The following is a 27,632-nucleotide window of genomic DNA, read 5'->3' on the forward strand; positions in this document are numbered from 1 at the left end:
AAATGCAAGTAAAATTGCTATCACTATTTAAATCTTCAGCCTGAAATAAACTCCACAAAAACAGGCCACTGTGACAAGAGGCAGCTCTCTGTAGAATTAGAGCTTCAGAGATTATTTGTATCTTACTATTTTATCAGTGTAATGAGACAAATTATCCCCTGAGTATAAATTGATTGAACAACATTAATTTCTCAAGATAAAATGAATGGCCAAAACACAAGGGGTTATGTGCTACAGGCAACGTTTTGTGCATTATCCATAATACCTTTCTCTTTTTTAAAGGAATTGTTGATTTTAATATATTTTATAACCAGTGGCATGTTGGTAACTAACATTAGTGTACATAAACACTTCCACAGAATTTTGACATTTGAGTTATATGATTTGAAACCAAGAAGGAATTCTTGGCATTTCCTTTTTGCTTTTCACCTAGAAGTTTAAAGAGCAAATTATATGGCCCACAACACTTTAACCCCTCATTACCATGAGTAAATCAGCTAAAGTAGCCCTGCACAAGACAGAGAGTGTGCTCAACTGCAACAGAAGATTGTGGGCTCAGACTTGCAATTCTTGAAAAAGAAAAAATGTTCAAACTCCTTTTGCAAAGTAATGCATCCTTGGGGGCCCAAACAAGCAATGGGATGTACAAAATGTTACCACCTCCTTACAGTTTCTTCAATTTTATTTTCAAGTTTTACAGAAATTTGCTGAAGTGGAGTTTAGAATTCTTCCTCAAGAACCTAGTAATGAGAACAAGAACCTGTTGATACTTCAAAGTATCATGGGTTTAGACAAAAAAAAAAAACCACTGACATAGAACATGTAAAGTTATTGGCATAATCTTTATTTTAAAGAGATCTCTGCAATTCAGTGAAAGACATTTTCTTCAGGTAGTGATTTAGAAAAAAACTTTTGTAGTAATTATTATTTTATGTTCTTATGCAAATATAAAAATACTAAAAAGCTGTGACACCTTCCCAGGTCAGAACCCACATTCTTGTTCAATTTCATTTGCAATAATTTCAGATTTATAAGTAAAAAATTTGTAGTTAAAATAAACATTTATGTACAATACAACTGGAAAACCTAACATCTAAGATTAGTTTAACGTATTTTTCAGGGTCTAGGCATGCATTGTCATCCAAACTACAATTCTTTGTGACTTTACAATAATACCTTTTGGGTTTGAATACCTTCAATATCTCTCTTGTGTTGCCATGTTAAAAAAAACCCACAGACAAGAGGGGAACTCCATGGGATCTCAAGAAATCATTTAGCATATGCAAAGAACAATTAAGCAGTTAGTGATACACTGTAGTCTCCAGTGCAGTCTCCAGATATTATTCAAATGCATTAATATTAATCAATTATTTCTTTCTATGCAGCTCCTATTGCAATATTATGGCATCTGAACAAGCAGCAGCTTCCTGGTTTAAGATTTCTACTCTACCTACCTCAGTAATAACCCAGACAGAGCATATTATAACTCAAATGCAAGCAAGTCTTACTCATCCAAAGATCTTAGTTTTCATCTTTCAGAGGAAATTTTTCCCTGAATTTGGGTTCTAAAGAAACAGGGAAACTTCTTCCCAGCTTTGCCTACAGTAAAAACAATGTCCAGGCCAAACTGCAAGAAAACTTAAGGCTTTAGGTTAATACATAGGGACAGCAGAAAACCAGGGAACTGCAGCATGAAGCAACAACTTTATAAACCTCTCTAAAGAGATAAAGTAATCCAAACTCCTTGTGGCGTATACCTAACACTTTTCAGAATACTGGTATCAAAGTGTATGTACAATAAAAATTACCTAATTTTCATAAAATTTCTGTATAAATATATCACCTTGACACTCTCCTCACAGTGATTTCTATATGTAAATTAAATGTTTTTAATTGCAGTTGTCAGAAGTTTGGGTTTACCTTCATTTCTATTAGAAATCTTCCTTTGCAAAGGAAAATCTCAGGTCAGAATACTTGTGCAGAACACTCTGAATTCACATCAGTAAAATTGCTAACATTCTGGTGTATTTGCAAATCATTTTGTATTTTCAAACAGGGATTGATAAACTGCACAATTCTCATTCCAGTCGTCCTTGCTTAGCATCACCTATTGCTCCCCACACATCAAATACAAACTCATCTGGAAATGCAAAGTCTCCAAGAGTTTCATCCAAGGCCACTGCAAATTCATCTGGGTTTTTCTTGTCTCTTCCAGCTTCCACAATTGTTGCAGCTAAAAAGCAACAAAACAAAATAATGTAATTATCATGCTAGTGACAGCTAACACACAGGGCCAAGACAGTTTTGGGATGTCTATTTTCAACAGCTGGTGAGGTCAGCTGACGGAAATGCAAAGTCTACCAGGTGAATTTAGGATTCAACAGGAGATTATGTACCTCAAGTTCGTGCTTATGCCTCTAGAAAGTGAAAAAGTTATTTCTGAAAATCTCAGCCAAGTGGGTCAAATTGTGCAGAAGGAAGAGAAAGGCTTTGCTGCTGTGCACAACAAACTGGAGCCACCAAATACCAGGAACATCTTGGTATCCAGCAGAATGAAAGCAGAGGAGTGATACAATGGAGTTAAACTGTGATATCTTGTATACCAATACTGTCCAGCATTTTCTCCTATCTACCACAAAAGTACCAAAATTTACCAAGTGTCAGAGCTCACTTCTGAAATGGCTGCACTGGGGCTGCTGCTTAGGACTGACTCCTTATTGCTGTGCTCATCCCTCACCTTTTGCCACTGCAGTTTCTCAGACTCCAGGAAAACATAGAAGTCTATCCCAAACACTGGATGCTGACAACCCATGGATATTAGAGCAAATGAAAACTGTCAGGGCTTAAACCTCTTTTGATCATGACACCTGCACCCCCAGGAAGGGTGAAAAGAATCAGCACAGAAATTTCTCCTGGTTAAGCTGGGCCCAGAGAACCACTGGCAGCAAGCTACCATGGTTTGAGGGCAGAATGCTTTTTAAGACACATTCAGCACAAACAGCACTGCTGAATACAGTTTATTTTCTGAGCTCTATCTCTCCTCCACAGCCTCTCTTCACAGGAAAATGATGGTATAGTACAATAGATGAAACATCAAAGTCTGCTTCATTTTGTGATTACTTTACCACACCCGCCTTAAACTGCTAGTGTCCTCCATCTTTTGTTAAACATCAAATACCTGCCACTTTCTTCATGAGCATATCAAATTCAAGTGTCAAAATGAAGGATTTGATAGCTTCTAGCCTTTTCTTAGAGGAATATCCAAATGTAAAACACATAATATAGTGCCTGAGAAAGGGAAGGAAGCCACAGAAAAACATCTTTACTGGGACAGTGTGCCATCTACCACATACACTGTATTGAATCAACATGGCAAAATCTCTCTGATAAAAACAAAAATAAACATTCCCTGCTCTGAAGTTTTACTAAATTTAATCAATTTTATTTTGTTGATCTAAAATTCAGCTCAAATTTATTGACAGTTATGAACTTCTGGCAAACAGTACTTGCTGTTGTGCAAACATGTAAGAAGCTGTAAGCAAGCTTGAGCCATATTCCACACTGCAAATGTCAACAACAGTAATTCTGAGGAAACTTGATGTTTTGGTTTTAACTGTGTTCAGCTGTGAGGCTCCAAACCCAATCACAGTGTGTCAAACTACACAAAACTGTCCAAGGAAAACGTGTGTAAATCTTGACAAATAAACTGCTGTGATGCAGACAGTTCAAGTGTACCCCAGCTTCCCAGGCACCACTAGTGATTCTCAAGGAGCCTCCAGATGCTGCCAGAAAAAACTCTATCCCTGTTCCACTGATTCTCTCTGTGTCCCCCGTGAAGTTCCCAGGACTCTGATTCAGACAAGTCTGAATGGGAAATGGGCATTACAGAGGGGACTCTTGATCCTGGTAGTGGAACACAGGATTTCTTCTATAACACCGCTCTATATTCCCTGACAATGTGGCACAAGAAGGCACTTACAGGGAAGCAAGCCTGGACATAATGAAGTGAAGGGTATAACTGAAACTTCACAGATTTCTGGATATGAAGCTGAACACATCAAGAGATTGTTACACCAGATATTTAGAAAAAGCTGCCATCAAAAGAGTAAGGATCTAGACAAGTGTTCAAGCAGGGTGGGAGCGAGGAATGTAGCCATTTATGAGATAAATTGGCCAAGAGATATGGAGGAACCATATGACAGACAGCAGCAATAAAACAAGACAACAAGGCATTGTATCACAGTCCAGCTGCCCAGCTGCTGAAGCTTCAGAATTCAACATAATGATCTGTCATTAACAGAAAGTGTAACTTCAAACACAACTTCCTTTAAAGACTGACCTTCCCAGATAACTAAATAGAATCTAAAAAACTGGTTTATTATAGATTTACAAAACTTGAAAACAAAATCCGCTAAAAACTTAGCGGATCAACTTTCAACCCAGTCAAGCAAGACTCACAACATCGCCGTGCTAAAGCAGCCTCAAAAAAAACTCCATTTTCATCTGTTTTGAGTAAGTCTGATCGGCAGTGCGGGGCACATTTAATGTGGGGTATTTACTGACGCACACCGGCACTCCCCGATGCACCTGCGGAGGAGCCGGGCCCCTGGATCGGCAGCGCGGCGCTGACCCCCAGCGCCGGCCCGGCCGCACTGCCGCGCTCCGCCACAGCGCCGGGCCGAGCCCGCTGCTCTGCCTGCGTGCCGGCCAGCTTCTCTGCCGCCCCCGAACTCATCCCTGTTTCCCCAGGCAGCTGCCACAGCCGCGGGACGGCGTTCCCAGGGCGGCACAGCTGCGCAGAACGCGCCTGTTCGCACAGTGACATTTGCGGAATTGATGCGGAATTCCCAGGGCAAATCAAAGCCCGCTGACTGCCAAGGCATTCGGCAGATACTTGCCAGCTTGAAGAAAACTTTGCTGCTTCTCAGAGGGTGACAGCTTCGTGCCAAATTAGCTCCGCTCCCCTCCCTTCTCCCCACTGCTTCTTGTAAGAGCTACACAGTAAGTGATTACAGGAATTTTATTCCAATAGAATATTTTTCCACAGTCAAAAGAGCCTCAATTGTTTTCAGATTTTCCTTTTTTCAGTTCCCTTCAGGCAATGTTAATATCTGATTAATTTCTACATAAAATGTGAAAAGTTCAGCAATCTTAAAAGTGGTGAAAGGAATTAGAAGTCTCATCAACTTTAACTGAGAAGTTAATATCAGGCTTCCCAGAATATGAACAAAGTAATATGTTGGCTTTTCAAATACAGTTCTTTTAAAATAACATCAAAGATCTTTCACAAAATCCTTATTTTCACTTCTAATAGACATATGGGACACAAGGCATGAAAGCTACCTTCTGCCTGCCATTCTTATTATCTACCTTACACAGTGGTTTTGCTACCTATATCCTATAATGAAAAAGCTTTTTTCAGAAGTTCTGACAGATGCCTCAGTATTTATTTAGCTATTAGAAGTTTTGCCTTAATCAGAACTATTAGAAATATTTCTTCTTGTTCCTTTTTCTTAAGTACTAATTCCTCCTGATTTTTTGTTTTGTTTTGTTTAACTGGGCTTGCTGCCCTTCCTTTTATCAAAAAACTCCCATCATTCTTTTAGAGTAAATGAACAGCCATAAACAATATACCCCTGGATGTATGCAATATAATCCTTTGGGAAAGGAAGTCTGGTGACAGAAGGAGAAGAAAACAACAGATTCAGGGAAAATATCACTTCAGTTAAAGCATTTAGAGATAAAAACATCTACTGAATATTGATGGGTTGGATTTGCAAGCCAAGAGAAAAAACTTGGGTAACAAAAAAGGTTTAAACCTGTTAAGGTATTTTGACTAGATGGTAAGTTTGAAAAATGAAGTCAAAAATGGAGAAGTAGATTTCAAACTTTTTAAACGAAGAGAGAATACACAAGGATATTTCAGCCTGATCTCAGTGATGGAAGATTATGAAAAAGACTATCTTGTGTGTGATCACATAGCATGGACAGGACAAAACAGAGGGTCAGACCCAGCCAGCATGGATTTAGGAAAGACAGGTCCTGCCTGACCAACCTGATCTCCTTTTATGACCAGTGAGCCACCCACAGGATGAGGGAAAGGCTGTGGATGTGCCTACCTGGACTTCAGTAAAGCCTTGGATACTGCTCCCCACACCTTTCTCCCAGAGAAGCTGGCAGCCCATGACTGCACCATGTTCAGCTTGGACATCAGGAAAAATTTCTTCACTGCAAGGGCGGTTAAGCACTGAATGGGCTGCACAGGAAAGTGGTGGAGTCCCCACAGCTGGAAGTACTCAAGAAATGACTGGGTGTGACACTTAGTCTGTGTTTAGTTGCCCTCATGGTGCTTGGTCAAAAGTTGGACTCTGTGATATTGGAGCTCTTTTCCAACCCTAATGCTGCCATGATACGTCATGTCTGATAATATTATAGAGAGCAACAGAAAGGAAATAATCATCCAAAAGCAGAAAAATAGAACAAAGGGGAACAAAATATTGGTGGATGAAGCCAAAAGGTGCTGAAAAAAAAAATGTGGACAGGAAGCCCTTTTGCCATCATTTACAATCGGTAGCATTCTGGGGTTAGATCCAGGCTTCCTGCCACCCAGAATTTTTGGGATTAAATACAGTCCATAACAATTCAAGTCTTACTGATTTAAAAAAAAAAAAGCCAAAATTTTTCACTAACACTGTTTACTGAGTTGCTCCTATTAATCAACTGCTAAAATTCCTTTTACCAGAAAGCACTCATAGAATTTAGAATAACCTTTATTATCTCTCAGCTGTGTATTTATGTTTTAAAGAATGCTTTGGTCCAATTTCTAATGTGCCCATGAAATGGCTGAGGAATACATTTCCAGAACCAACTGTCCCTTCTCTGGATTACATACAGTTTTCAGTACAAAGGAATAAAGAAGTAAAAAGGTAAAACTGCATCCAAAAGCAGGTATGTAAATCTCAACAGCATTTAGATCTCTGAAAACTGTGCCAGAAAAAAGTGCATGCATTTTGTTTAACAATTCCCAAGTATTTTGGTCCAGCCTAGGGATTTGTGTGTAGATTTAGTCAGCCATTCTTGAAACTGTCAAGATACTTAACCATGCAAAAATTATGGGCTTTAGCTCACCTTTAATTCTGTCTGTAATTTAACATTAGTTTTTCTTTCCCTTCTTTCTAACTTATAGCTTAAAACTGGGGCACTGCTTCAGAATTCAATCACACCACGGAAGTGTCATTTTAATGGAGACGAAAGAGTAACATTAACTGACATCCAAAGATTCTGACAAACAGAAGTGCATGGAAGTGAGCAATGATTGAGATCTTAATCACTTGTCAGCTGCACATTGTGATGACTTGCATTTTCAACTAATCTGGCTTGAGTAATGAGTGAAATTTTGAGCTAAGTGGTGATTGGCATTTTCTGAATGAATCTTTTCCTCATATTTAATTTTCATGGGTGACTGATCACATCCAGTATGTGAAAAACTGACATGTGTTAATTGAACAGATTTGTGACAGGTGATTAGCTCTCCTTTCCTAAAGAATCCTAGAGCTCTTTAATTGTTTTAAAATAGTAAAGTTGGGGGGTTTGAGTCATCACTGTTGGCTGTTGACTCTCAGATTTGAACTTCAGAATATGGCTTCAAAGGTGCAAACTAAAGCTATGAACCCTACAGTCTTTGATTTTTGACAGCTCCTCTTTGTTTCACAACTTTTTGGGGAGGAAAAGAAGAGGTGAGGGACAAAACAATCACCATGCTAGGAAGAAAAGAGCCTGTCTATGAACAAAGACCTCTTCCTTCTTTGAGTATTCTTTTAAGGCATTAAGTTTCCAAACTACATGCTGAAAGACGAAGGACACTAGATCTTTTTTGGGGGGAAAAAAATAAAGGAATTCATGGGAAAACTCTACCAGGTGCTTGGCTATTAACTCAACCATATGTGTTGAAAGCTGAACTTCTCAGTCTACTGTGCAAGAGCCATCCTGATTACAGTACTGAGAGCCAAAAACACAGGGCACACCAGTTCCCACAGGACTGTTCCCATGGACACCAGAAGCGGAGCACCTACAGCTGCTTATTCCTGTAGGGCAAGGAGCCTGGGGACCTTGGAAGTAACCTGCAAGGACAGGAGCTTCCAGAAGCCCAGCCTGAGCCAGGACTGCAACAGCTGCAGGACAAAAACAGCTCCCAGAGGGACAGCTGGCAGGGGATGCAGAGCTTTGAAGCCTGAGCCAAACTGAGGTACAGAAGTTGCAGGAATGAGATGGGACATGGAATCCTCCCTAACCTAAACATGGCTCAGCAGCACACAGGCCTCCCAGGAGTGTATTACATGGCAGCAGCATCACATATTAGAGTTGCTGGAAACAGAAATGTTGAGAAATTCTAGTTTCCTGGGAAATGGGAACTTTAGATAGAACCTACAAAACAGAGGGCAGGTCTGCCCTCTCTTCTATGCCGGGAAGCCCACTTCTACCTTAGACAGAAGGACAAATACTGTTTTACCTACATTTTTTCCTGTGAGAAAACAGTGGAATCTGCCAAACAGATGCTTGCTGGTCAGAGCACCCAACAAAGGCCTTTTGGCTATTCAGAGAACCACCCTTTGTTCTCATTCCTCTGTGCTAGCTGCTGCTCCTCCAGCCCTGATGCTTCCCCTCTGGAGCTTCATGCCAGACCTATTTTCTCTTCTGCTTTGCCTTTTCCACTTCTCTCTCATGAAAGCTTTCTTTTCAAGATCACTTTCCATTTAGCCTATTCTTTCCTTTTTCTTGGCTGATTCTTTTAAGATATTACCATAATAATAAATGCCTTCCTCTTTGTCTCAGTACCCGAAGCTCCACAAGATCCTAGGAGGATTACACCAGCCACAGCAGGCTGCAACAGCTAGACTGCAGCTTCTTCCCACACAAATAGAAATTCCTATTTAGTTGTTGTCAGAATAACAAAGAAAAGCAACAGCTACAAGGACAAATTTGGTGCATCTTTAAGGAACTTATGACACGGGGGTTAAGTAGTTTCATTAAAAATCAATGATTCTTATAACTAGTAAATAGTCTGTAAGTTTTCTCATGTTCATCAGAACACAAGTTTTAGAGATTTTGATAAATTTGTGTAATTATTCTGTCAGTTCCCTTGCTAAATAGTTGCTTCTTCACTGATGAAGATCTCAGGTTCAAACCTTAGCAATCAACTTTGATGGGTCTAGGCCAAGGGGAAAAAAAAAGCAAACAAACATACTTATATTAAGAATCCTTAACCATGGCACACACAAGATCCACTAGAAAATATAGGCCAGAAAGAATACAGTGGTGACAGTTATAGCAAACAACTAAAAAATTCATGCAACAGTGTATAGCTAATGTGTAGAAAGAATAGAGGATTGACTGAGTAATTACATCATAAGGATTGAAGTGGGAGGGAGATTCTTTTATCAGAGAAACACATCTGTAGAAACACAGGCAAGTTTTTGAGACTGCAGGCTGGACAAATTTTGCCTCACATCTAGAGACTAAAGTAATCAATAAATGTTAGACTACAGAAAATGAGAAATTATTTAATCTTGTAGTAATGTATCTGCTAAAAACTCACCTAGTTCAGTATCTCTTATGCCCATGTATGTTTCAAGCAGCTCATCCACTTTTTTAATTGCTTTTTCTTCAACTTCAGTTGGCTTTGTTGGAAGGAAGGGAGAGAAGAGCAAAGTATGATCATATCCATGCAGATTTCAAAATAACCAGCAATGTGCCAGTGATTATCCTTACTCCCATCTTGGCAACCTAGACTTACAAAATCTACAGATAAGACACACTATTCCACTCTCTTTCCCTCTTCTCACAAACATGAGCTTTCCTCCTAATATCAAGCCACACAGCTCATGCATTCAAACTGAACAGGGGCCTTATATCTCCTAACAATACAGATCTCCATCAAATCCACATCAGCTTTAGAAGAGCCCAGAATAAATAATATTTATTCACCAAACTCTAATCCTGGCTTTGCACAAATTCATGTCAATGTATCTAATTAGCCTCTCCTAACAACAATCCTTACACCAACCCCACAGAATTCAGTGTCAGAAATGGAAAAAATTCTTCACAACCATCTCAACTCTCTTCTACCCCCCTCCCCTCTTGTCAGCATCCCTTGGTCTAATCTAAATTCATCCATGTAATCCATGACACCTAAATATAGGTTCTGTGCTTCCAGGTTCTTCAGCCCCATCCTATCCCTGCTAGTCGTCAACTTCAGTTGTTCTCTTTAGTCCCACAAGCTTTATAACATCCAATTTTTCCTTCCTACTTATCAGCCTTGGGGAAGAATAAATCAGAAGCTGGGTGATTAAACTACTGAAGGGCATATACCACACCATACCATTTCCTCCACAGTAGCAGGGCCTTTGGCTCTCAGGCGAAGTGTTTCTCTCCCTTTGGAGATTTTAGCCTCTGACAGAGTTCTGCCTTTGGACCTTGGCTCCAGCTTTTCTAAAGACAAAAAAAAAATCCAACAAAAATAAAATACCAAACAAAACTACATATACAGTACAACAGAATATGAGGTATCTGTTTTGGTTATTACAGTATCTTCACATTTAGTCTAATAGAGATCTAGACTACATAAAAATCTAATTATAAATTAACTATTCTAAGTATAGCTTTGCTGACAATTTCTTGTCTTTAAATTGTAATATCTGCTCAGCTGCACTGAGGCTAGGACTTCCATTGACCAATCTATCTAAGCAGGCCTACAGCATTCAGTTCATATATGTACCTTGTGTAATTTTATTTCCCTATTCTACAGAGAAGTATTTATACCTTTGTATTAGATAGCGGCTGAAGTCACCAGCCAACTGCTGATTTATTCGGGTCTCTACAGACAGAACACAGCAGATTTAGCATTGCAATGTTTCTATCTTTCACTGATGCAATGGTGCAAACACTCCTGCTAGGCAGGTGATGATGAGCCACATAGAGCTGAGCTAAGAATTTGCTTCTCCGCACCCACAGAGGTGAAGTGGCCGTGAGCCGATCTGCAGGAGGTTTTCCACTGGTTTCACCAAAATTATTTCACAGCTGATAAAACTCTACAAAGAGTATCTGGTTTACACGAAGTTTCCTTTACCTGAATTCAGTCTTTCTGTTTCATCCTGGGTAAGTGCACTCCAGTTAGCAGATGGAGCATGCAATCATTTGTGTTTCTTGCTCCAGAATGCAATTTTACATTCAAGAGTGGCAAGGCTTTAATTTACTTACTGACATGGGAGTTACATAGTGAATCTGGAAAGTGCTAGAGGAGAGGAGACAATTTTGCAGAACTGCTTTTAATTGTCCTGTTTTCTCCAACAGATTATTCCTCCTCTTAATAGCAGGTCTTTCTAATAAGCTCTTCTTGAAGGCAATACTTTAACGTATTATATTAATTTTGGTCAGATAGATTTCAACTTCTCATTCTTGCATAAGTGGACACAAATCTAGATTATTATGCTGAACAGTATGTTTGAAAAGTAAATTTTGTTAGCTTTCATTATACAAATAAGTATGTCACAGTGTGTTACAGATATACTTAGGATTAACATGTTTTCTTAATCCTTTTATTGCTTCAAGGACAGTTTAAAACTGTCAGTACTGTCAAGATTGTCATTATTTCTGCTAGACTTGTTTCAAAAAGTCATTCCTGATAAAAAAAAACCATATTTTTCAAATTCTGTCATCATTATCACCTTAGCACTCATAATTTGACATAACCTTTCTTTGCAGTACTTTAGGCCAAAACACTCTGGCTATCACAGAAACCATTTTTCATGTTCACATCATTAAAACGCAGAGTTTGTGTTATGCTGCGTTTACTTTGTTTCTATTCATTTTTCACAATTTATAGATGTTTGTGACTGGTACAAATCTTTAGTTCTGTGCTACAAGCCTTGCCTAGAGGAGCTGAGACAGCCTGTGTGTACATGGTAGAAGGATGTCCAACCAGTAAATTATGCTTATTTCACATTCCGCTGAGAGAAAGAAAAATAAAAATAATTTCACACAGAGGCTTGTCTCTTACTTCTGTACCCTCACCAAATACTGACGAAATTAACAGGAATTCAGCACCTACTTGTCCAGCAGGATCTGGATCTTGTCTGTCATCTCCTCTGGGGCTATTCTTAGTGCTTAAGCTGCAGCTGAAGCATTGTCTTTGTGCCTGAAGCCTAACTTTACCTAAGGCTAAAGGCAGAACGTTTTAACCTACTGAGCACTGCAACTTGCAAGTTAATTTCTGTAGGGTAAAAAAATAACATCTTCCAAAAATCTGTCCACGAAGCTCTGGCTGCCTCTTAAGTCAATGGCAGAAAAAAGGTATTGCCAAGAAATTAGTGCATTTCCTCCTCTACATCACAGGCAGACTAAAAGGTGTCATAGCCACCCAACTAAAGTAAAAACTACTAAATTATGGCTGAAATCATCAATCAAATGCTGATTCACCCTGTTCTTTACAAACAGACTGTGTAACACTTCTAGCATTGAACACAAATTATAGGCCCATTTTAAAAAAAGGTATTGCTGCATCACTAATTGTGATGGACAATATATGCAATTCTTTAGCATAATGTATAACATACACATTTACTTAACAGCAGTACCAGCTTACATACAAACATTAGAGATCAACTCATAATTCCCATTCTTCACAGAAGCACCAAAAGCAAAAAAAATATCTTAGCATTTCTCTCATTTTCAATTTCTGCTGCTATTCTGACACCAAGTGTCAAGACTGGTGTATGACAGTAGCTGTAAACTATTAACATAATAAAAAAACTGAAAAATATCCATTAAATATTTTTGCTGCTGTAGTGAAGACAGTGATATTGAACTGACTGTTATTGCAGGTGTGCAGAAGACCTCATACAAATTTATGATTTAGCACTATTTTGAAGTTTTTATTACAGAAAAATGCTACATGGTTTGGGGAGAGGATCCAAAAAAAATGAGATAATAAAAATTGTAACTCAGTCCCTATTTTGACTGCCTTAGCAAAACTTCCCTTTTCTCTTTGTTTTCTACATTGATGGAGTTAATATACACAAGAATTAGCAGTAGGTATGCATTCCTCCTATTTAAGCAGCACTCGCTCAGAGCATGCAGGTGACAAGCAAAGACAGAGCTTTGCAATTCTGCTTTCTTCCAATTCTGAGTACACCTGCTGCATGACTGGAGAACCACAAAAAGGCTGGGGAGGGAGAGAGGGAGAACAAGCAGGCTGGCAGCAGAGGAGGTGCTCCAGGGAATCCCAGACAGTGCTTGCTGCAGACTCCTTCTGCATTAGAGCACAGACCCCAGTAAAGGGTACAGAAATAGCAAAGTCTGACACAGAACAACAGGGATTATGTATCAATAGAGGAAAAAAGGAGTTTTGAGGATCAGGGCATTAGTGAAGTGATCCATGCTTTAAAACTGTACCTATGAAACAATTCCTGTTCTGATTTTGGAACATCATGTAGTGGCAAAAGAGACTGACTAAGGCTCAGGTGAGGTAACCCACACCAGGATGACTGCTGGAGAAAGCAAGATGGAAGCAAATCCATTCATAAATCTTCCACTTCAAAGGAAAAAACTAACTGTACTTTCTTGCAGTAGTTATGTTACCACAGGTGGGCATCTGGCTGCATTCTGAAAACAAACAGTGTAATGCAATGATGGGATTTTACTATCAAGGTGTTCTACTGAACAAGGTGGACAGTCAGGTCACTCACCAAATGCTTTCAAAGGCTCTACCAACTCCAGCTTAAACTTCTGACCTTTTTCCAGATCTTTTAGCATTTTGGCAACTTCATAATGCCGACACTCTGACACATTTTTCCCATTTATGGTCTCTATGTGATCACCCACGCAGACGGTTTTGGTTTGGTCCATAATGCTGCCTTCTTTGATTCGCTGTTGTTTGAAAAAAAAAAAAAACACCACCAGAATCAGAAATTTCTTTAAAAGGTGATAGTTTTTAAGAGGTGACACCACCAAGTTTCAAGAATGTCAGTTAACAATATCAATACTACTGAGCTTATTATTCCAGCAGTGTGTTTTGTCGATAATATTATCATAAAACATATTTTGAAAAGCATTATTTTTCAAACTAAGTATTTTAATAAGCATTGAATATACACTCAGACAGGGAAAAAAAGAATGCAACCACACTTTAGAAATAAAGAGTTCTGAATAACCTGATATTTTTGTGCTTTAAAACTGATCACAGGCATCTCAGCAATGTGAATGGTTATTCAAGGTTTTGGGTTTTTTCCTATTTAATACCTTGACAAGCACAGGAATAGAATTTTTCTCTTCTCAAGTATGGTCCAGGGACTTAGTAAAAAATTACACACTATAAAGGGTTGATCTTAATAAGACCCATCCCCAGTGCTGAAACTACTATTTCACTCATTAAGCTATACAGCCATATATTAAAGGATATCCTCTGAAATAATAAAGAATAAGAAAATCTTTTAACTGCCATCTCATGGAAAACACAAATAATCTAAAGGTCGTAACAAGTTACAGCTCTTATGAAGTGCAATTTAAAAAATATGGGGAAAACCCTTTAAAATATCTCTGATTTATCACGCTTTAAATTTCAGTGATTCTGTTTATTATTGTTACATACTGTCATATTTTTTCCATCGTGTGCATACATCACATAAGCCATTATGATATGGCTATTGAATAGAAATAGTAAAATATTAAAACAGTAAAATATCTTTTATTTTGCAGATACAAATTTCATTCTAATGTGTTCCTGAATAACAATCTTTTCAACAAAGCCTGTGGCTCAGGCTAACTTTGTGAGATAACAGTGAGACAAGGCAGATGAGCACGTTGCCACCTCCCACTGTAGCAGCCAGCCTGGCTGCACAATCCTCCAGGAGCTGCTCCCAGCCCTGCGCAGGTCTGAGCCCACACTTGTGCCTCCACCTGAGAGTCAGTGGGAAGTGTGAGTGCTCACTGGCATACAGTGCAAGGCAATCATTTTAAGCTTCAGGCTAAGTTTAACTCTTTCTAGCACCAAACACAAGCCTCGTGGTGAATGTGGACGTGGGTATTGTACACACCAGAAACCAAATGTGCCAAATGCGTTCCTGTTATCAGGACTCAAGCCCTGTCCCACCTGGCTCCAACCAAAGTTTAGTCTGCATGCTGAATATTCATTTAGCTTTTCTTCTGCACTTGGATCCCAACACTAAAACTGTTTAAATAGATAATATTTAAATAAATAAATAAATTTAAATAACTGGCTGTTATTTGTGTCACTTTTTATCATCACTCCAAGTTAACTGAGACAGTCGAGCTACATTGTCACAGTAATTAAGATGCAATTGCCTGTATTTCAAGTGCTCTACAGTCCATTGAGAAGCTATGAGGATCTGTATGCAAAGCCTACTCCATTTGATAATGTCTCCTTGTACACCACTTAGTCATACTTCAACTTCTACTGCTGTTCTTTGAATGCTAATTTGACTCCATAATACTTTCTCCCATCTGCTTGTGTACCCCAAAAACAAATTTGTGAAAGCAGAACGACACCAGATTTTGTTCTTATTAATGCAAAACAAGATTAAATTTCATGGGAAAAAAACCCTGCAGTTCAGTGTCAGGTTTAAAATTGGTTGGGTTACCATACAAACCTAGAAACCTCCCTGTTATTCAAAATGCAGTAAAATAACTACAACCCATAGCAACCTTCAACAACCCACCAATCAGTAAATTTAGCATTAATTTTTAATTAAGAATGTGACACAGTTACAAATTTTTAAGGACAATATATGTATATAAGCAAAAAAAAAAATTCTATAAAACTTTAGAGACAGTCTCTTCTCAGTCATTTACCTAGACAACGAAGTAAAAAAAAAGATGCAGCTTTTACTTTTGTATATGTGTTTTCTGTGCTGATTTAAAAGATTCATTAGCTAAATCCACAACAACAACAAAGTATGCTCCTGAAAACACCTTAAAATTCATGCATTCCCATGAAGACCACACAGTTTTCATTACAATGCTTATTATTAGACCAGTACAAGATAAAATAATATATATTTGCTCAGAGGACTTTTACATGATTTACTGCAAATTATAGCTTGTCTGGCTAATGTTGTGAGGGGTTTCCAGTGTGCTCCAATTGTGCAGTAGTCTGTGTGAGGGCTGTTCTCTCTGCCTGTTACCAAGCAAGCACAAAGGGAGTGGCACTGCACAGGGGTGCACTCGTGAACGCTGCTCACCGAAGCACTGCTTTCCATGCCGCCTTCTAAAATGCCACGTAAGCAGCAGCACGACTGAATGTTATGGGCTGTATAGATGCCACCTCTAGAAATTTACAGTTCCTTGTCTATAAACATAAAAGTTAGGCTATGATTTTGCCAAAATGCTTAGTGAAACCTTCACTGCATCTTGACTTTCACAAACATGGCCTCAGTCACATATTTCCACAACAAAGACAAGGAAACCGATTTCTAAGCCATGTCTTGTTTTATAGTCATGGTAGCTAAGGAATGAACAGAAAATACAACAAGAAGCTCTGTTTACAATGAGAACACCGACTGGGGCAGCAGTGATCAAAGATAATTGCTAATGCCTCACTAATAATAGGTAATTGGAGTATATTAAAGAATCTCAAAAAGGCAGAAAATGTGATTAAGGTTCCTAATACCTAGTCTAGCAAGAAGGGCAACATCATTTCCTTGGCCTCTACTTGTCTCAAAACATACTGCCTCTAGGTCATATAGAAGAGGAGAAGGAAAGTAATTATGATTAATATACTGAGTATGTTACTGCCCATACTTGCTACTCAAGCTCATTGTGGTAAATTGTGTTAATCCATATCCTTGAAATTCACCCTATCTAAGGCAACAATACTGGAAAGCTGAAAAACCACTATACTTGCCCCTACTCTTGTACAGCACAAAGGCTTCTGCCCTGGGAACAGCCAAAGACTGAAAGAACATGATCTCATTATCACATGAGTGACAGAAGTTCTATAAGCATCTAATAAATGACATCAGAAAATCAGTTTAAAACAGGAGGGGGCAGATGCAAGCAGTATCTAACACCTACCACTTCAGGGTAGCTCAGGAGATACAATGGTCTCATTGTAAAGCTGATACACGTTACAGAAGCAATGAACAAATGAACTGATTTTGAATGACATGCAGTACAGATTAGCTGAACTAATTTTGAATTATGTACCTAAAGAAATGCAACTTTATTCTTTACTTACCATATATATGATAATAAAAGATTTTATAATTCTAAAGGATCATTTAACCAATAATTAACCTATTATAGTAACAGAAGCTTCTACAGAACAAAGTATGTCACTGGTAATCAAGTTTACCTTTATAAAGGCACAGCCAGTTCCATTGTCTGTAATGGTAAGTCCCAGCATATCATCAGTTTTAAGAATTTCCACTTCTTTTCGCTGTCCTTTCACATGGGCAAATATGAAATCTTCAAGGCCAATTTGTGCGCCTAAGAGCTTGTCCATATCAACTTTATGAGTGTTCAAAGTGCAAAACATGATCTGTGTGGAAAGAGAGCAAACACATTAACAGTGTATTGGGTTTGGTGAGCTTGATAGGAAGCTAAAATGAGAGTACAGTTCAGGCCCCTGTGACAGCTAAAATGATCCCCCTTCTTCTCCAGCTACACCGGGAGAAAGAATAGTCTCCATCCACACACAACAGAAAGCATCAGGAGCTCAAATTGCAGGTGAGAGCTGGCAGGGAACATAGGAAAGGGACCTCCCTGTGTGAGCAGCCTCCCAAGGCCTGTCTCAGCACACAAGTCCTGAGAGAGGCATCTTGAGCTGGCACAGCTTGCACCAGAGGTCAGAGGAAGCAAACTGAAGAGCCATCACCATCTTGTGCTTCATCATTCACCCCCCTCAAATTCCACCCGATTCAAAGATCACTAGGGAGTACTTTAAAACTCGATTAGTTGAAAGCAGTTTAATGGGAAAAAAAAAATAGAGCTTATCAAAACAAAAGAGTCATGAGAGCATCAAATGCTTTGTATTGCTCCGTGTGTCCCCTCATTAGCTCAGAGCACATTGTCTCCAATGGGCTTGCTTAGTTCCTACCCTTCCCCAGCATGAGCTGGGGTCATCCCTGTTCCAGTAAAAGCAAGTCTTAATAAAAAGGTCAAGTTGCTTCTTTATAAGTCAGCTTTTCTGAGGGATTTCCCTTCAGCACTGGATATCAGGTAGTCCTTTTTCTCCCTACATTTACACCAGTTCTTCAGCAGGGAAGATTCTTGTCCTGGGCATAGGCAGGGTGAGAGCAATTCATCTGTACTGCCTGGGAACAGAGATGCTTTTGCCCACCATGGAGCTGCATGAAGGAATTTGGCCAAGCCCAGCACACCCATCCCAGCTACAGCGATGACACATGCCCAAGCCTTTCCCAGCTGCAGCAGGAGAGGAGTGGGGGCCAAGGCAACCCCAGCTCCCTCCTGGGCAGCACGGAGAGCACGGGGCAGCAGCCAAACCAGAGAAACTGCGCTCCAAGAGACACTTGGGGAATCCCCAAAATCTACTTCACTGAGGCAAAGACATGGGTTTTCCACACCAGAACACTGCACATGCCTTTTCTTTCCTTCTGGCATCAGTGTTTGAAAGAGGAAAATTGAAATGAAAGTCACCCACCTCTTTAAATTGATTCCAGGTCAAACAGAGAGTGGATATTTTTCCTAATGTATTTCACAGAGAGCAGTCATGTTTCTGGAGCTTTCTAGGACTTAGATTCTGTAACTATGGAGGTTTTAATCGCAAAAGACTGAAAGTTAATAGATTGTGTTTCTTGACAATCGTCTTGTTTAGCTGTTGTTTTTAAAAACAAACAAAACCCCCCACCAAACAGCCTTACTTCAATGGCTACTTGCTTATCTCATCTAATTCATCAAACATCCACTGCAATCTAACATCTATTTAACAAAGAAAAGTCGGAACAGCACACCCTTAACATATATTAGTTTTATTTGCTCAGGAAATGTAAATATTTTCAGTTAAACAATACTCTAGATATAACAACACCTGGAGAAATTAATCTGGTTTTAAGTGGAAAATTGACTATAATGATAATGATAATAATAATCTCTAAGGACAGGCTCTTTTTTAAAAACAAAAAATTAAAATAGATTATATCAAGTTCACATACACATTTTCAGCTCTCTCAAGCTACATAACTTTGCCAGTTTAAAATGGTAACTCAGTTCTCTGTTCATTGTTCCTGCAATGAATAACAAGCACTGTCTTTACATTTTAGACATTAGCATCCTTCATCTGACCTTGTCAAACAGACAATCTAGTAAATACTGTCACACCTTTGAATAAAATTGGCAACAGAGCAGAAATGTGATATTTAGAAACTTGATCCAGAGTTTCTCTTTATAGATCTTCATCTGGATGGCATTCCTACTACAGCCTATAAGTCTGCAGAATTTTTTGTGAGTCAGTTCTGTGCTAACCACAAGGCTGAGAAAGCATCAGCTAGTCAAAAATAAAACTTAAATCATACTTCATCCTCTTCAGTGAACAACTGCTTTTTCTCAGAACAGATATATGAAAAGAGTAATGTACTAAAGATGTATCTACCCAGAAAGATATACCACTACACCATCTACCAGTTATAGCATAGCTTTATTTGTACACAACTGAAACCTATTGATTCAAAAATGGTATTTTTCATAGATTTTATATACATTTAATATTGGTACCTAATGCCAGATTATATAATTGAATACTTAAACAACAGGTTCCACTCACTCAAACTTTTGCATATGTTTAATAGTAATTTTCTTATTCAAAAATGAAACCAGAAAAAAATTCAATGTGCAATTCTCATGGTTAAGTCTTTTCTGTCCTTACCCTAAACTTTCATAAGTATTTGGTCTCTAACTCAGTATACTACTGCTTTGAATATTTCATGCCAACTTTAGCAAGATATTATAAATCAGAACTGCTACATCAGTCACAAAGTATCTAGGATACCTCCTTCACCAAGAGTTATCTTCTGCAACACTCAGAAGAAGGAAATTCCATGTCACTGGACACTAGGGGCTTATGCACAACTTTATAAAACAGATTTGTCCAATAAGGTTACTAACAGATGATTCCTTGCATCCATATTTTCAATTGGAAGCAACCACATTAGCCAACAAAACCAGGGCTATATAAAGAAATATAAATATATGTGTTATATAAAGGAATGGTATTAGCTAAGAAAAAGAGGGTTACATGATGTGTTATATAAAGTATATATGCAGTACCATATTGCATGTTCTATACATTAATTGTACTCTCATCTTCCATATTGAGCTGACACCTTGAGAAGAACTCAATAATAAGTTGATTGATAGATTACATACTCAGAAGCTATTGAAAATGCATTAAAAATCTCAGATAACTTTACAGAGATCATAATCACTTTCTGTTTAAGAGGTAGGGAACTGGGAATTTTAATTCTGAGCAAGATGTAACACCCACTGACATATTTCCCTATATATGTAGATGCCATCATATCAAGAAATCACCAACGCCTTTTCTAGGTATCTTACTCACTTTACCTTCCCCAAGGAAAATGTGGGAGCCTTGACCAGCTTCAGCAACAGGAAGAGTAACCAGCTCCTCCAAGTTCTAGTGAGCTTTCAGCACTGTCAGGTATTCTGCCTGGTCAATACATTCAGTGGCTTATAAAATAAGCATTCAGTGTTTTGCTGTTTGTTTTGAGAATTGCTTGGTGGTTTTTTTTGTTTGGTTTTTTGGGTTTTTTTTGTACACAAGTATTACAGTGTAATACAGAGTTCACAAGTAATTACAGTGTAAGTTCTTCCATCCAATTTCCATACTAATATTTTAAATACTTTCAACCAAAGTATTGGAAAAGACACAGCAAGCATCACATGCAATACGGGTGTGACATTTAAGTACTGTTTAGGGAAACAGCAAGCAAACAATTCTTGCCATAGGGTTGGGAGGAGGTGTTTTGTAGGGAGTGTTAAATTTGCTCATTTAAAGTATTCAACCTGTAGGCGTGATGTGATTGTGAGCAATTTGTTTCAACAGATAAGCGTAACAATAAAACTTCCAACATTTTGGTGATGAAGATTTTACAAGCTGACCCTTTTCTCTAAAACACATTTCAGATTTTTTATTGTAAAAAGGACAGTTTTGCTCAGAAACACAAGTTTCAGCAGTGGCTTATCTGTCAGCAGTCTTTCATATAAGTTTAAACTGAACAGGTTTAAATCAAATACTTCTATGAAAGTTTAATGTGGCACAGCCTCACTGTATACTTGACTGTTTAGCATGAGGAGGCAAGGCCTGTGAACAACAGCCCACACACAAGCTCAGCAGCTGGACTCTTGCTACTGGAAGAGAAAGAGGGAGCTGCATTTCTGCCAGAAAGGTCTCTCTTCTCCTGAATTACCCTTGTGATGCAAAATTCCTTCCACTGTGAAAGAAACCCCAACCTCCAAGGGCTCTGGGCAGACACAGCCATCGAGCATTAGGTTTAGTTCACCAGCCCCACCACATTTCATCTTTCAAAGCAAACAAAATAATCAAAAGGCAAATTGCAAGTAGGCAAACCAGAAGTCCACACAGCCTCTATAGGTTACCATTTCCTTCTCGTCTGATCAAGAAATAGCCCAGCTACAGCTGGACTTTAATATCCACGTTCTCAGTGCCCGATTAGCTACTCTGAATACCTTAAAGCCCTACCATGTGCTCTCACAGGAGCACAGCACCACCAAATGCCTTAACAGACCCACATTGTCCTTCAGTCAGTGCTCATTTATTTATCATACAGGCTGCACTCAGCACTTTCACCCTCAGGGGAACATTCCTTGCTACATTCCCAATAGTCAGAGTGGAGTAGTAATCCTAAAAGGCCAAAGCAACACATAAATACTTTTTCCAACTATTTTTCCTACTTCAACCTCCATAGAAAAAACAGGGGAAGATATTTCTATTATTTATGCAAATAGAAACATACACATAACTGTGTGTGGGCTGTGTTGTTAGTTAAGAGTTGCATCTATCTATATTTTTTTTAGCTGTGCTTTCTTGTTGAAAGCTTGTTGAAGTAATCAAGTTAAAAGTCAAGAACAATGTGATGTACCTTAAACAACACTCATAATAATGATGCTGGAAATGATGAAACTTATATTTTTTATGTAGCTTTAGTCAGGGGTTTGTTCTCCTTTGCCCAGAGGGAAGGGAATTGAAGTTTCTCTTTACAAGACTCTTCACCGGGATTTAAAATTTAAAATTTTGACATTCACAGATTGGGAGTAGCCAGAAGATACACAGGAGATAAGAGAACATTATCGACCATTAACCCCCAGCATCACTCCCTGGCGCAGCCTGAGACACCTGGTCTGGAAAAACTGATAAGACAACTGAAGAACGAGGACCAAATTAGCATCGAAGGCAAAGGGATCAATAACCAGTAGGAGATCGAATACTAAAAATTGCCTAATTTAAGACCAGTGAACAAGAACTTCTTTGGGTTTTGTCTGTATTTCTTTTTCCTGCAGTTTTGGTGACAATGACACAGGCAATGTATTGCTAGAAACCATATTCACTCCTCCTCCCTGGGGAAAGAACAGCCACGTTGGACAGGGAAAAGCAGAAGTGCTGGACATTGTAAAAGTCAGAGAGGTAGGCAGAAAGGGAGGCTTCTGCCTACCCCTCAGCTCAAAAGGGCTAAGAGATATATAAAATACCTACAAGAAAGGATGAGTACAGGAAAAGCCTCAGAAAGCAGCTGTTATGTCTCACTCCTTCATAGATACCCAGCAAAGATCCCCTTTGAAGCAATACCGATCCTGTCCTCATCCCACCCTGCTCATGATCCAGGTCTGCACAGAAGTTTCTGTCAGTGTCTGTCCAACAAATGCTGTGTTTTATAAAAACTTCTCTCTGTCACCGTTGGCAGTCAATCACAGAACCTGGAATGGATTCTCCAGCAGAAACTAAACTCAGCTGGTCCTGGGAGGTGTGATCCAAAGACGAAAGGAAGTGCTGTAACCACGTGGAGTCAAAAGGAGAAGTGACAGATTACAAGTATAGCTCATTCAGAATCGTATTAAAACACTTAGGCAGGAATTCATCCAAGAATCCATACTCCTGCCTACCCTGCAGTAAACTCATATATCATTAAATGTATTCACTTCTGCAAAAGGTATCTGAATGCTCTCTACACAGAGCTCTCCCCCTCCACTCCCCCCCACTATTTTCCAGCTCAGCCACTCCAGGGTGGAGATCTCTGTGACAGGACCTGTTTCCAAAGGCAGTCACGTGTGGGTATCACACCGCCCACAGGCTTCAGCAGAGCTGGGTCACTGAAACTTTCCTAGACAGGTAACACCTACAAATGGCATTTGAGTACCTAAGCGTCCTTCAGTTTGCTGAGATGCAGCTTCTGGCATTATTCTTTACGCCAGATTATCTGTCCAAAAGCAGTTTTAATGAATAGATAATACAATTTAAAATAAATTCTAATAAATTCACATTTCTTGGCTGTTCGCTGGTCTATCCTGTCTCTATGCAAAAATCTGTTGCATGGCTCTCTGGTCTGAATTCTTCCCTCTGTTATGCCACCTTTACACCAGGAAATATTTTTTTCACTGTTTTCACATTATACAACTTTCTTAAAGCCAACTGCATTTCTGGAATAAAAGATTTTAAGTTCAGTGCCTCCAGCAATAATTCTCCATCCATTTTTAGCAATAAGCCACATTAAAAAAAAAAAAAAAAAAAAAAAAAAAAAAGAAGGAATGGAAAATTAGGGAGAAAAAGAAAATAAGACACTTCTCCAGTCTGGCACAAGGCTGGCAATATATGCCCATGATATGTGGTGCTTCCTCTAAAGCCTCTGAGGGTGTCAGATTATACATCTAGCAGGAGAAACAGGAGCACACCATTCATACAAAATTAAATTTCTCTGTGAAAGCTGTTCTTTCTCAAGTCAGTGAAGCCAAAAGTTCAACAATGAAAGGAAGAAAACTAAAATAGAAGACAATCTGGTAATTATGAGAACTTGAGAATACAAGGTATAACTGAGATGGAACAGAACAAAAGGGGAACAGCAGCTCAGGATGAAAAGAAAACAAAGGAACAGAAGGTCAGAAAGCAGCTGGGAAGGTCTGGGACACTGATGCATTGCCTCTTAATTACTTAATGCAACAGTGACTGGTTGAACTGTATTCACAGCTACTGCCACTTTCCCTTTACAATTTACTATTTGAAATGCTACGTCAGGCCACACCAAACTCAGAACAAAGCCTGTGGTAGTAGTAGTCTTTACAACTTTTTAAAAAGTCATCTACAAAGCAGAAAACAAGTAAAGCTGTACAGCCACACGTAGGCATAATGAAATGTTAGCCCTGTTTCAACTTGCCACTCAGAGGTTAAGGTTCAAAGAACCACATAGGAAGAACTTGATATGGCCACTACCTTTTAACTAAGAGAAAACAATGCATCTACAAACACAAATGAATCATTATCCAAACAAATGTTTAGAACATGGCTCAGAAGAAAAAAGATCAAAAAGGCAGCAGAGCTTAAAAAGGAACCCTGTTACAGACTTAAATTTAACTCCATTTGAACAGTGAGCGTTTTAAAAATAATTACCTGATAAAGCAGGAAACTTTCCAAACATCACTTTCGGCTGAAATTTTAAAATGTAGTACGAGTCAGGGCATTTATACCACATGCCCTCCCCTCCCAATGCCTTTATTCTGGGTATTTAGCCTCATAAATCTGTCCCTTTTTTAACTGGAATGAAGCAGTGCCTAAGAGCTGTGTCAAACAGCAGCTGGCAACAGGTCAACCGAGACACTGGAGTTTTGGTCAAGAGGACCACAGTTTCTACCACGTAAGAGTTAAATGCAGCCACACTTATGTCTTTTCCCGCACGGTAACGCTCATTTGGAATAGCAAAGGGAGTTTTTTTCTCCCACGAGGTGTAAAGGAGGCACGTCCACACACAAGCCCGTGAGAGAGGATGGGGCAGGGCGGGTGGAACAGCCCCGGGGCCCTTTGGCGCCCCCGGAGGCCCGGCGGGACGCGGCCGCGGCGCTGCCGGCCCTACCTGGGCGGGCTGGATGCCGAAGGCCGCTCCGATCCGCGCGTACAGCTCGCGGGCGCTGCCGAAGCCCTCCACGCGGCCCGTGGGGCTGCCGTGCGCCAGCTGCGTGTGGAACTGCAGCCGCGACGCGCTGGCCGACGGCGCCGGGGCCGCCGCGGGGGCCGGGGCCGCCGCCTCGCTCTCCACCAGCTTGAAGGTCTCCTTGGACTTGTCCTTCTTCTTGCTCCTCAGCCCCAGCGGCATCTTCCGCGCCAGCCCCGGGCTCCTGCGGCCGCCGCCGCCCGCGCTGGACTCTGCCCCCGGCGCGGCGCCGCCCCGGCCCCGCGGCCATCGCGGCCGCCAGGTGCGGCCCGGCCCCGCCCCGCCCCGCCCCGGCCCCGCCCCGCCCCGGCCCCGCCCCGCCCCGGCCCGGCCCGGCCCCGCCCCGCCCCGGCCCGGCCCGGCCCGGCCCGGCCGCCGAGGGCGCGGAGGGCGCGGAACGCTGCGGGCCGGGAGCGCCCGGCCGCCGCCGCCGCCCCTGCCCCGGCCCGGGCAGCTCGGGGCCTTCGGCGCTGCCCTGCCTGCGCTCAGACCGCTCCTGCCTCCGCCGCAGCGGGGTCCTTTGCCGACCTTCCACTCACTCGTTCAGGAGTTTCTGCTAATAGCGATGTACTGAATACCGACTACTGTAGATTTATATCCAGCATATAAAAGAAAACCTGAAGTATACAAGGACTTCAGGCTACTCTTTCTCATTTATCACAGACTATAAATCTCCAAAGGTTCATAAAGCAACAGTAACATAACCAAAGTTTAAGAGACTTCCTATTGTACTGGACAACAACTCTGAAATACTGAGATTAAACACAGAAAATACGTTTTTGAAGTACTTGTAACATCTAATACATTCAAAATGTTTCCTCTACTGTGAAATAGAGCTACATATTGTAGTCAGAAGCTCACATTACAGGAGACATCTGTGCTCCAAAGTAACCACACTCACCTCAGTGGAACTGCTCCATTTTCAGTAGTGCACTGAATCCACCCAAGATGTGAACAGTGCAAAATTCATGAGGCAACATTAAGCACTTCTAAAGGAAACTGCTCGAAAGGCATAGAGAGAATCAGCACTGCCTTACCACATCTTCTGACTTGCACAATAAAAAAGACAAACCATTGCATAGATAAAGGATTCTGGCACACCGAGTCAGACCAGGCAGGCAGAGACAATGAATTACCATGAGGCAACCCTGAGTCAAAAGTTCTTAGCAGATCTAATCAGAGCACCTCTGATTACATGAAATTACGTACAGATTTTAAACTGCTTATGCTGTGAGGTAAAAAAGGTTTGAAGCCAATTTGACTTCAGCTTTTCCAAAATAGCATGTAGTAAATTTAAATGAATACTCAAAAATGGCTTTTATCCAGTTCTAGTAGGAGACAATTGGATTCAATAGTGTTACTGATTCTGTAGGAATTTTCACCAATAAAAAATCAACAAAACTGCACAATAAACTTGCCCCCACACTTTAATAGTTGACTGTCCAGTTCAGTTTGAAACCACAGAACTTAAACTGAAGGTTTCTCTGAGGTTGCAGAACTGTGTGTACTTTTTCCCCATTACTGGAATGAAATTCAGACAGCATGTTGGCATTCACTGGATGACATTGCAGTGAGATAAAATGAGATATTAACTAACAGTACCAAACTATTCATGTTCACCTTGGTATTTAGGGAGTTTTGCTGGTTTTCAATTTCAAATAAGCAAATTCTTTTAAAAGAAGCCTTTTCTCATTTACTAAAATGTACTATAAAGGAATTGGTAACAAATATTTATGTCTTGTCTCAACTCATTCCTTTTCTTGTGAAAAGATAATAGAATCTTAAAACCCAGTAAATACTGTTTATTAATAATTTTGTTAATGAGATTTACTAAATGAACACAGTCAAGTTTCCACATATACAGAGGTTGTGCAGATTTATTTAAAAAAGAATTCATGGACATTAACAGTCCTAATTTAGGTATCTGTTGCAAAGCTTTCAGTGGAAGTGTGTTTCTGTGTTTCATATGGAGGTGGATGGAGAAAAACAGCTGAAGTTGGTACAAAAACTATGCTGATCCTACCTACAGCTTGGAGCAATGGCATCAGCTTTTAACTATGGAAAGAAAAAATGATGAGGCCAATGGAGCTGATCAGATAAACTGAAGACAAAAACAGTATGGAGCATGTATATTGCCATCATTAGTTACATGATGTAACAAGTGAAATGGAACCTTTTTTTGACATTTAAATGGGAAGATGACACTGCACACATGCCTACTTTCAAAACCCAAACCTAGAAAAGCATACACATGAAATTGCCATAGCAGTCCCCTGCTTTGGAAGGAAGGGTAAAGAAGTGTTCAACACTCAGTTTCATCTCTATTACTGAAAAGGTACATTACCATGGACTTCTTTTTCCTCATCTACAAGTACTATTTATTAATATTGCTCAGATCATGGATTAGCAGTTTCAATGATTTAGATTTGA

General features: G+C 39.8%; 1 protein-coding gene across 2 annotated transcripts; it reads right to left on the minus strand.

Moving 5' to 3' along the window:
• Nucleotides 1–823: 823 nt before the first annotated feature.
• On the minus strand, nucleotides 824–26,125 carry GIPC2 (GIPC PDZ domain containing family member 2). 2 transcript variants are annotated; one of them, XM_053985674.1, is made up of 6 exons: nucleotides 26,104–26,125; nucleotides 17,366–17,551; nucleotides 13,743–13,923; nucleotides 10,379–10,488; nucleotides 9,596–9,677; nucleotides 824–2,233 (listed from the first exon to the last, which is right to left on the minus strand). In XM_053985674.1, exons 2-6 carry the CDS (start codon nucleotides 17,546–17,548, stop codon nucleotides 2,079–2,081), a joined length of 711 nt encoding a protein of 236 aa, XP_053841649.1. In that variant the 5' UTR covers nucleotides 17,549–17,551; nucleotides 26,104–26,125; the 3' UTR covers nucleotides 824–2,078. The 2 variants fall into 2 exon arrangements, with proteins under 2 accessions (XP_053841649.1, XP_053841647.1); XM_053985672.1 differs by lacking the exon at nucleotides 26,104–26,125 and adding an exon at nucleotides 25,125–25,382.
• Between the last annotated feature and the right edge of the window lie 1,507 nt (nucleotides 26,126–27,632).

Source organism: Vidua macroura, chromosome 9 (genome assembly GCF_024509145.1).
Source record: "Vidua macroura isolate BioBank_ID:100142 chromosome 9, ASM2450914v1, whole genome shotgun sequence".
NCBI lineage: Eukaryota > Metazoa > Chordata > Aves > Passeriformes > Viduidae > Vidua > Vidua macroura.

Bases quoted from the DNA above. Each gene is read 5' to 3' on its own strand.
- GIPC2 (XM_053985672.1), bottom strand. From the start codon at position 25,364: ATGCCGCTGGGGCTGAGGAGCAAGAAGAAGGACAAGTCCAAGGAGACC. The intron at 13,924-17,365 runs GTAAACTTGATT...TTCAAACAACAG, and splicing joins CTGGCTGTGCCTTTATAAAG to CGAATCAAAGAAGGCAGCAT. The intron at 2,234-9,595 runs GTGAGTTTTTAG...GTTGCTTTTTAG, and splicing joins CATAAGAGATACTGAACTAG to CTGCAACAATTGTGGAAGCT.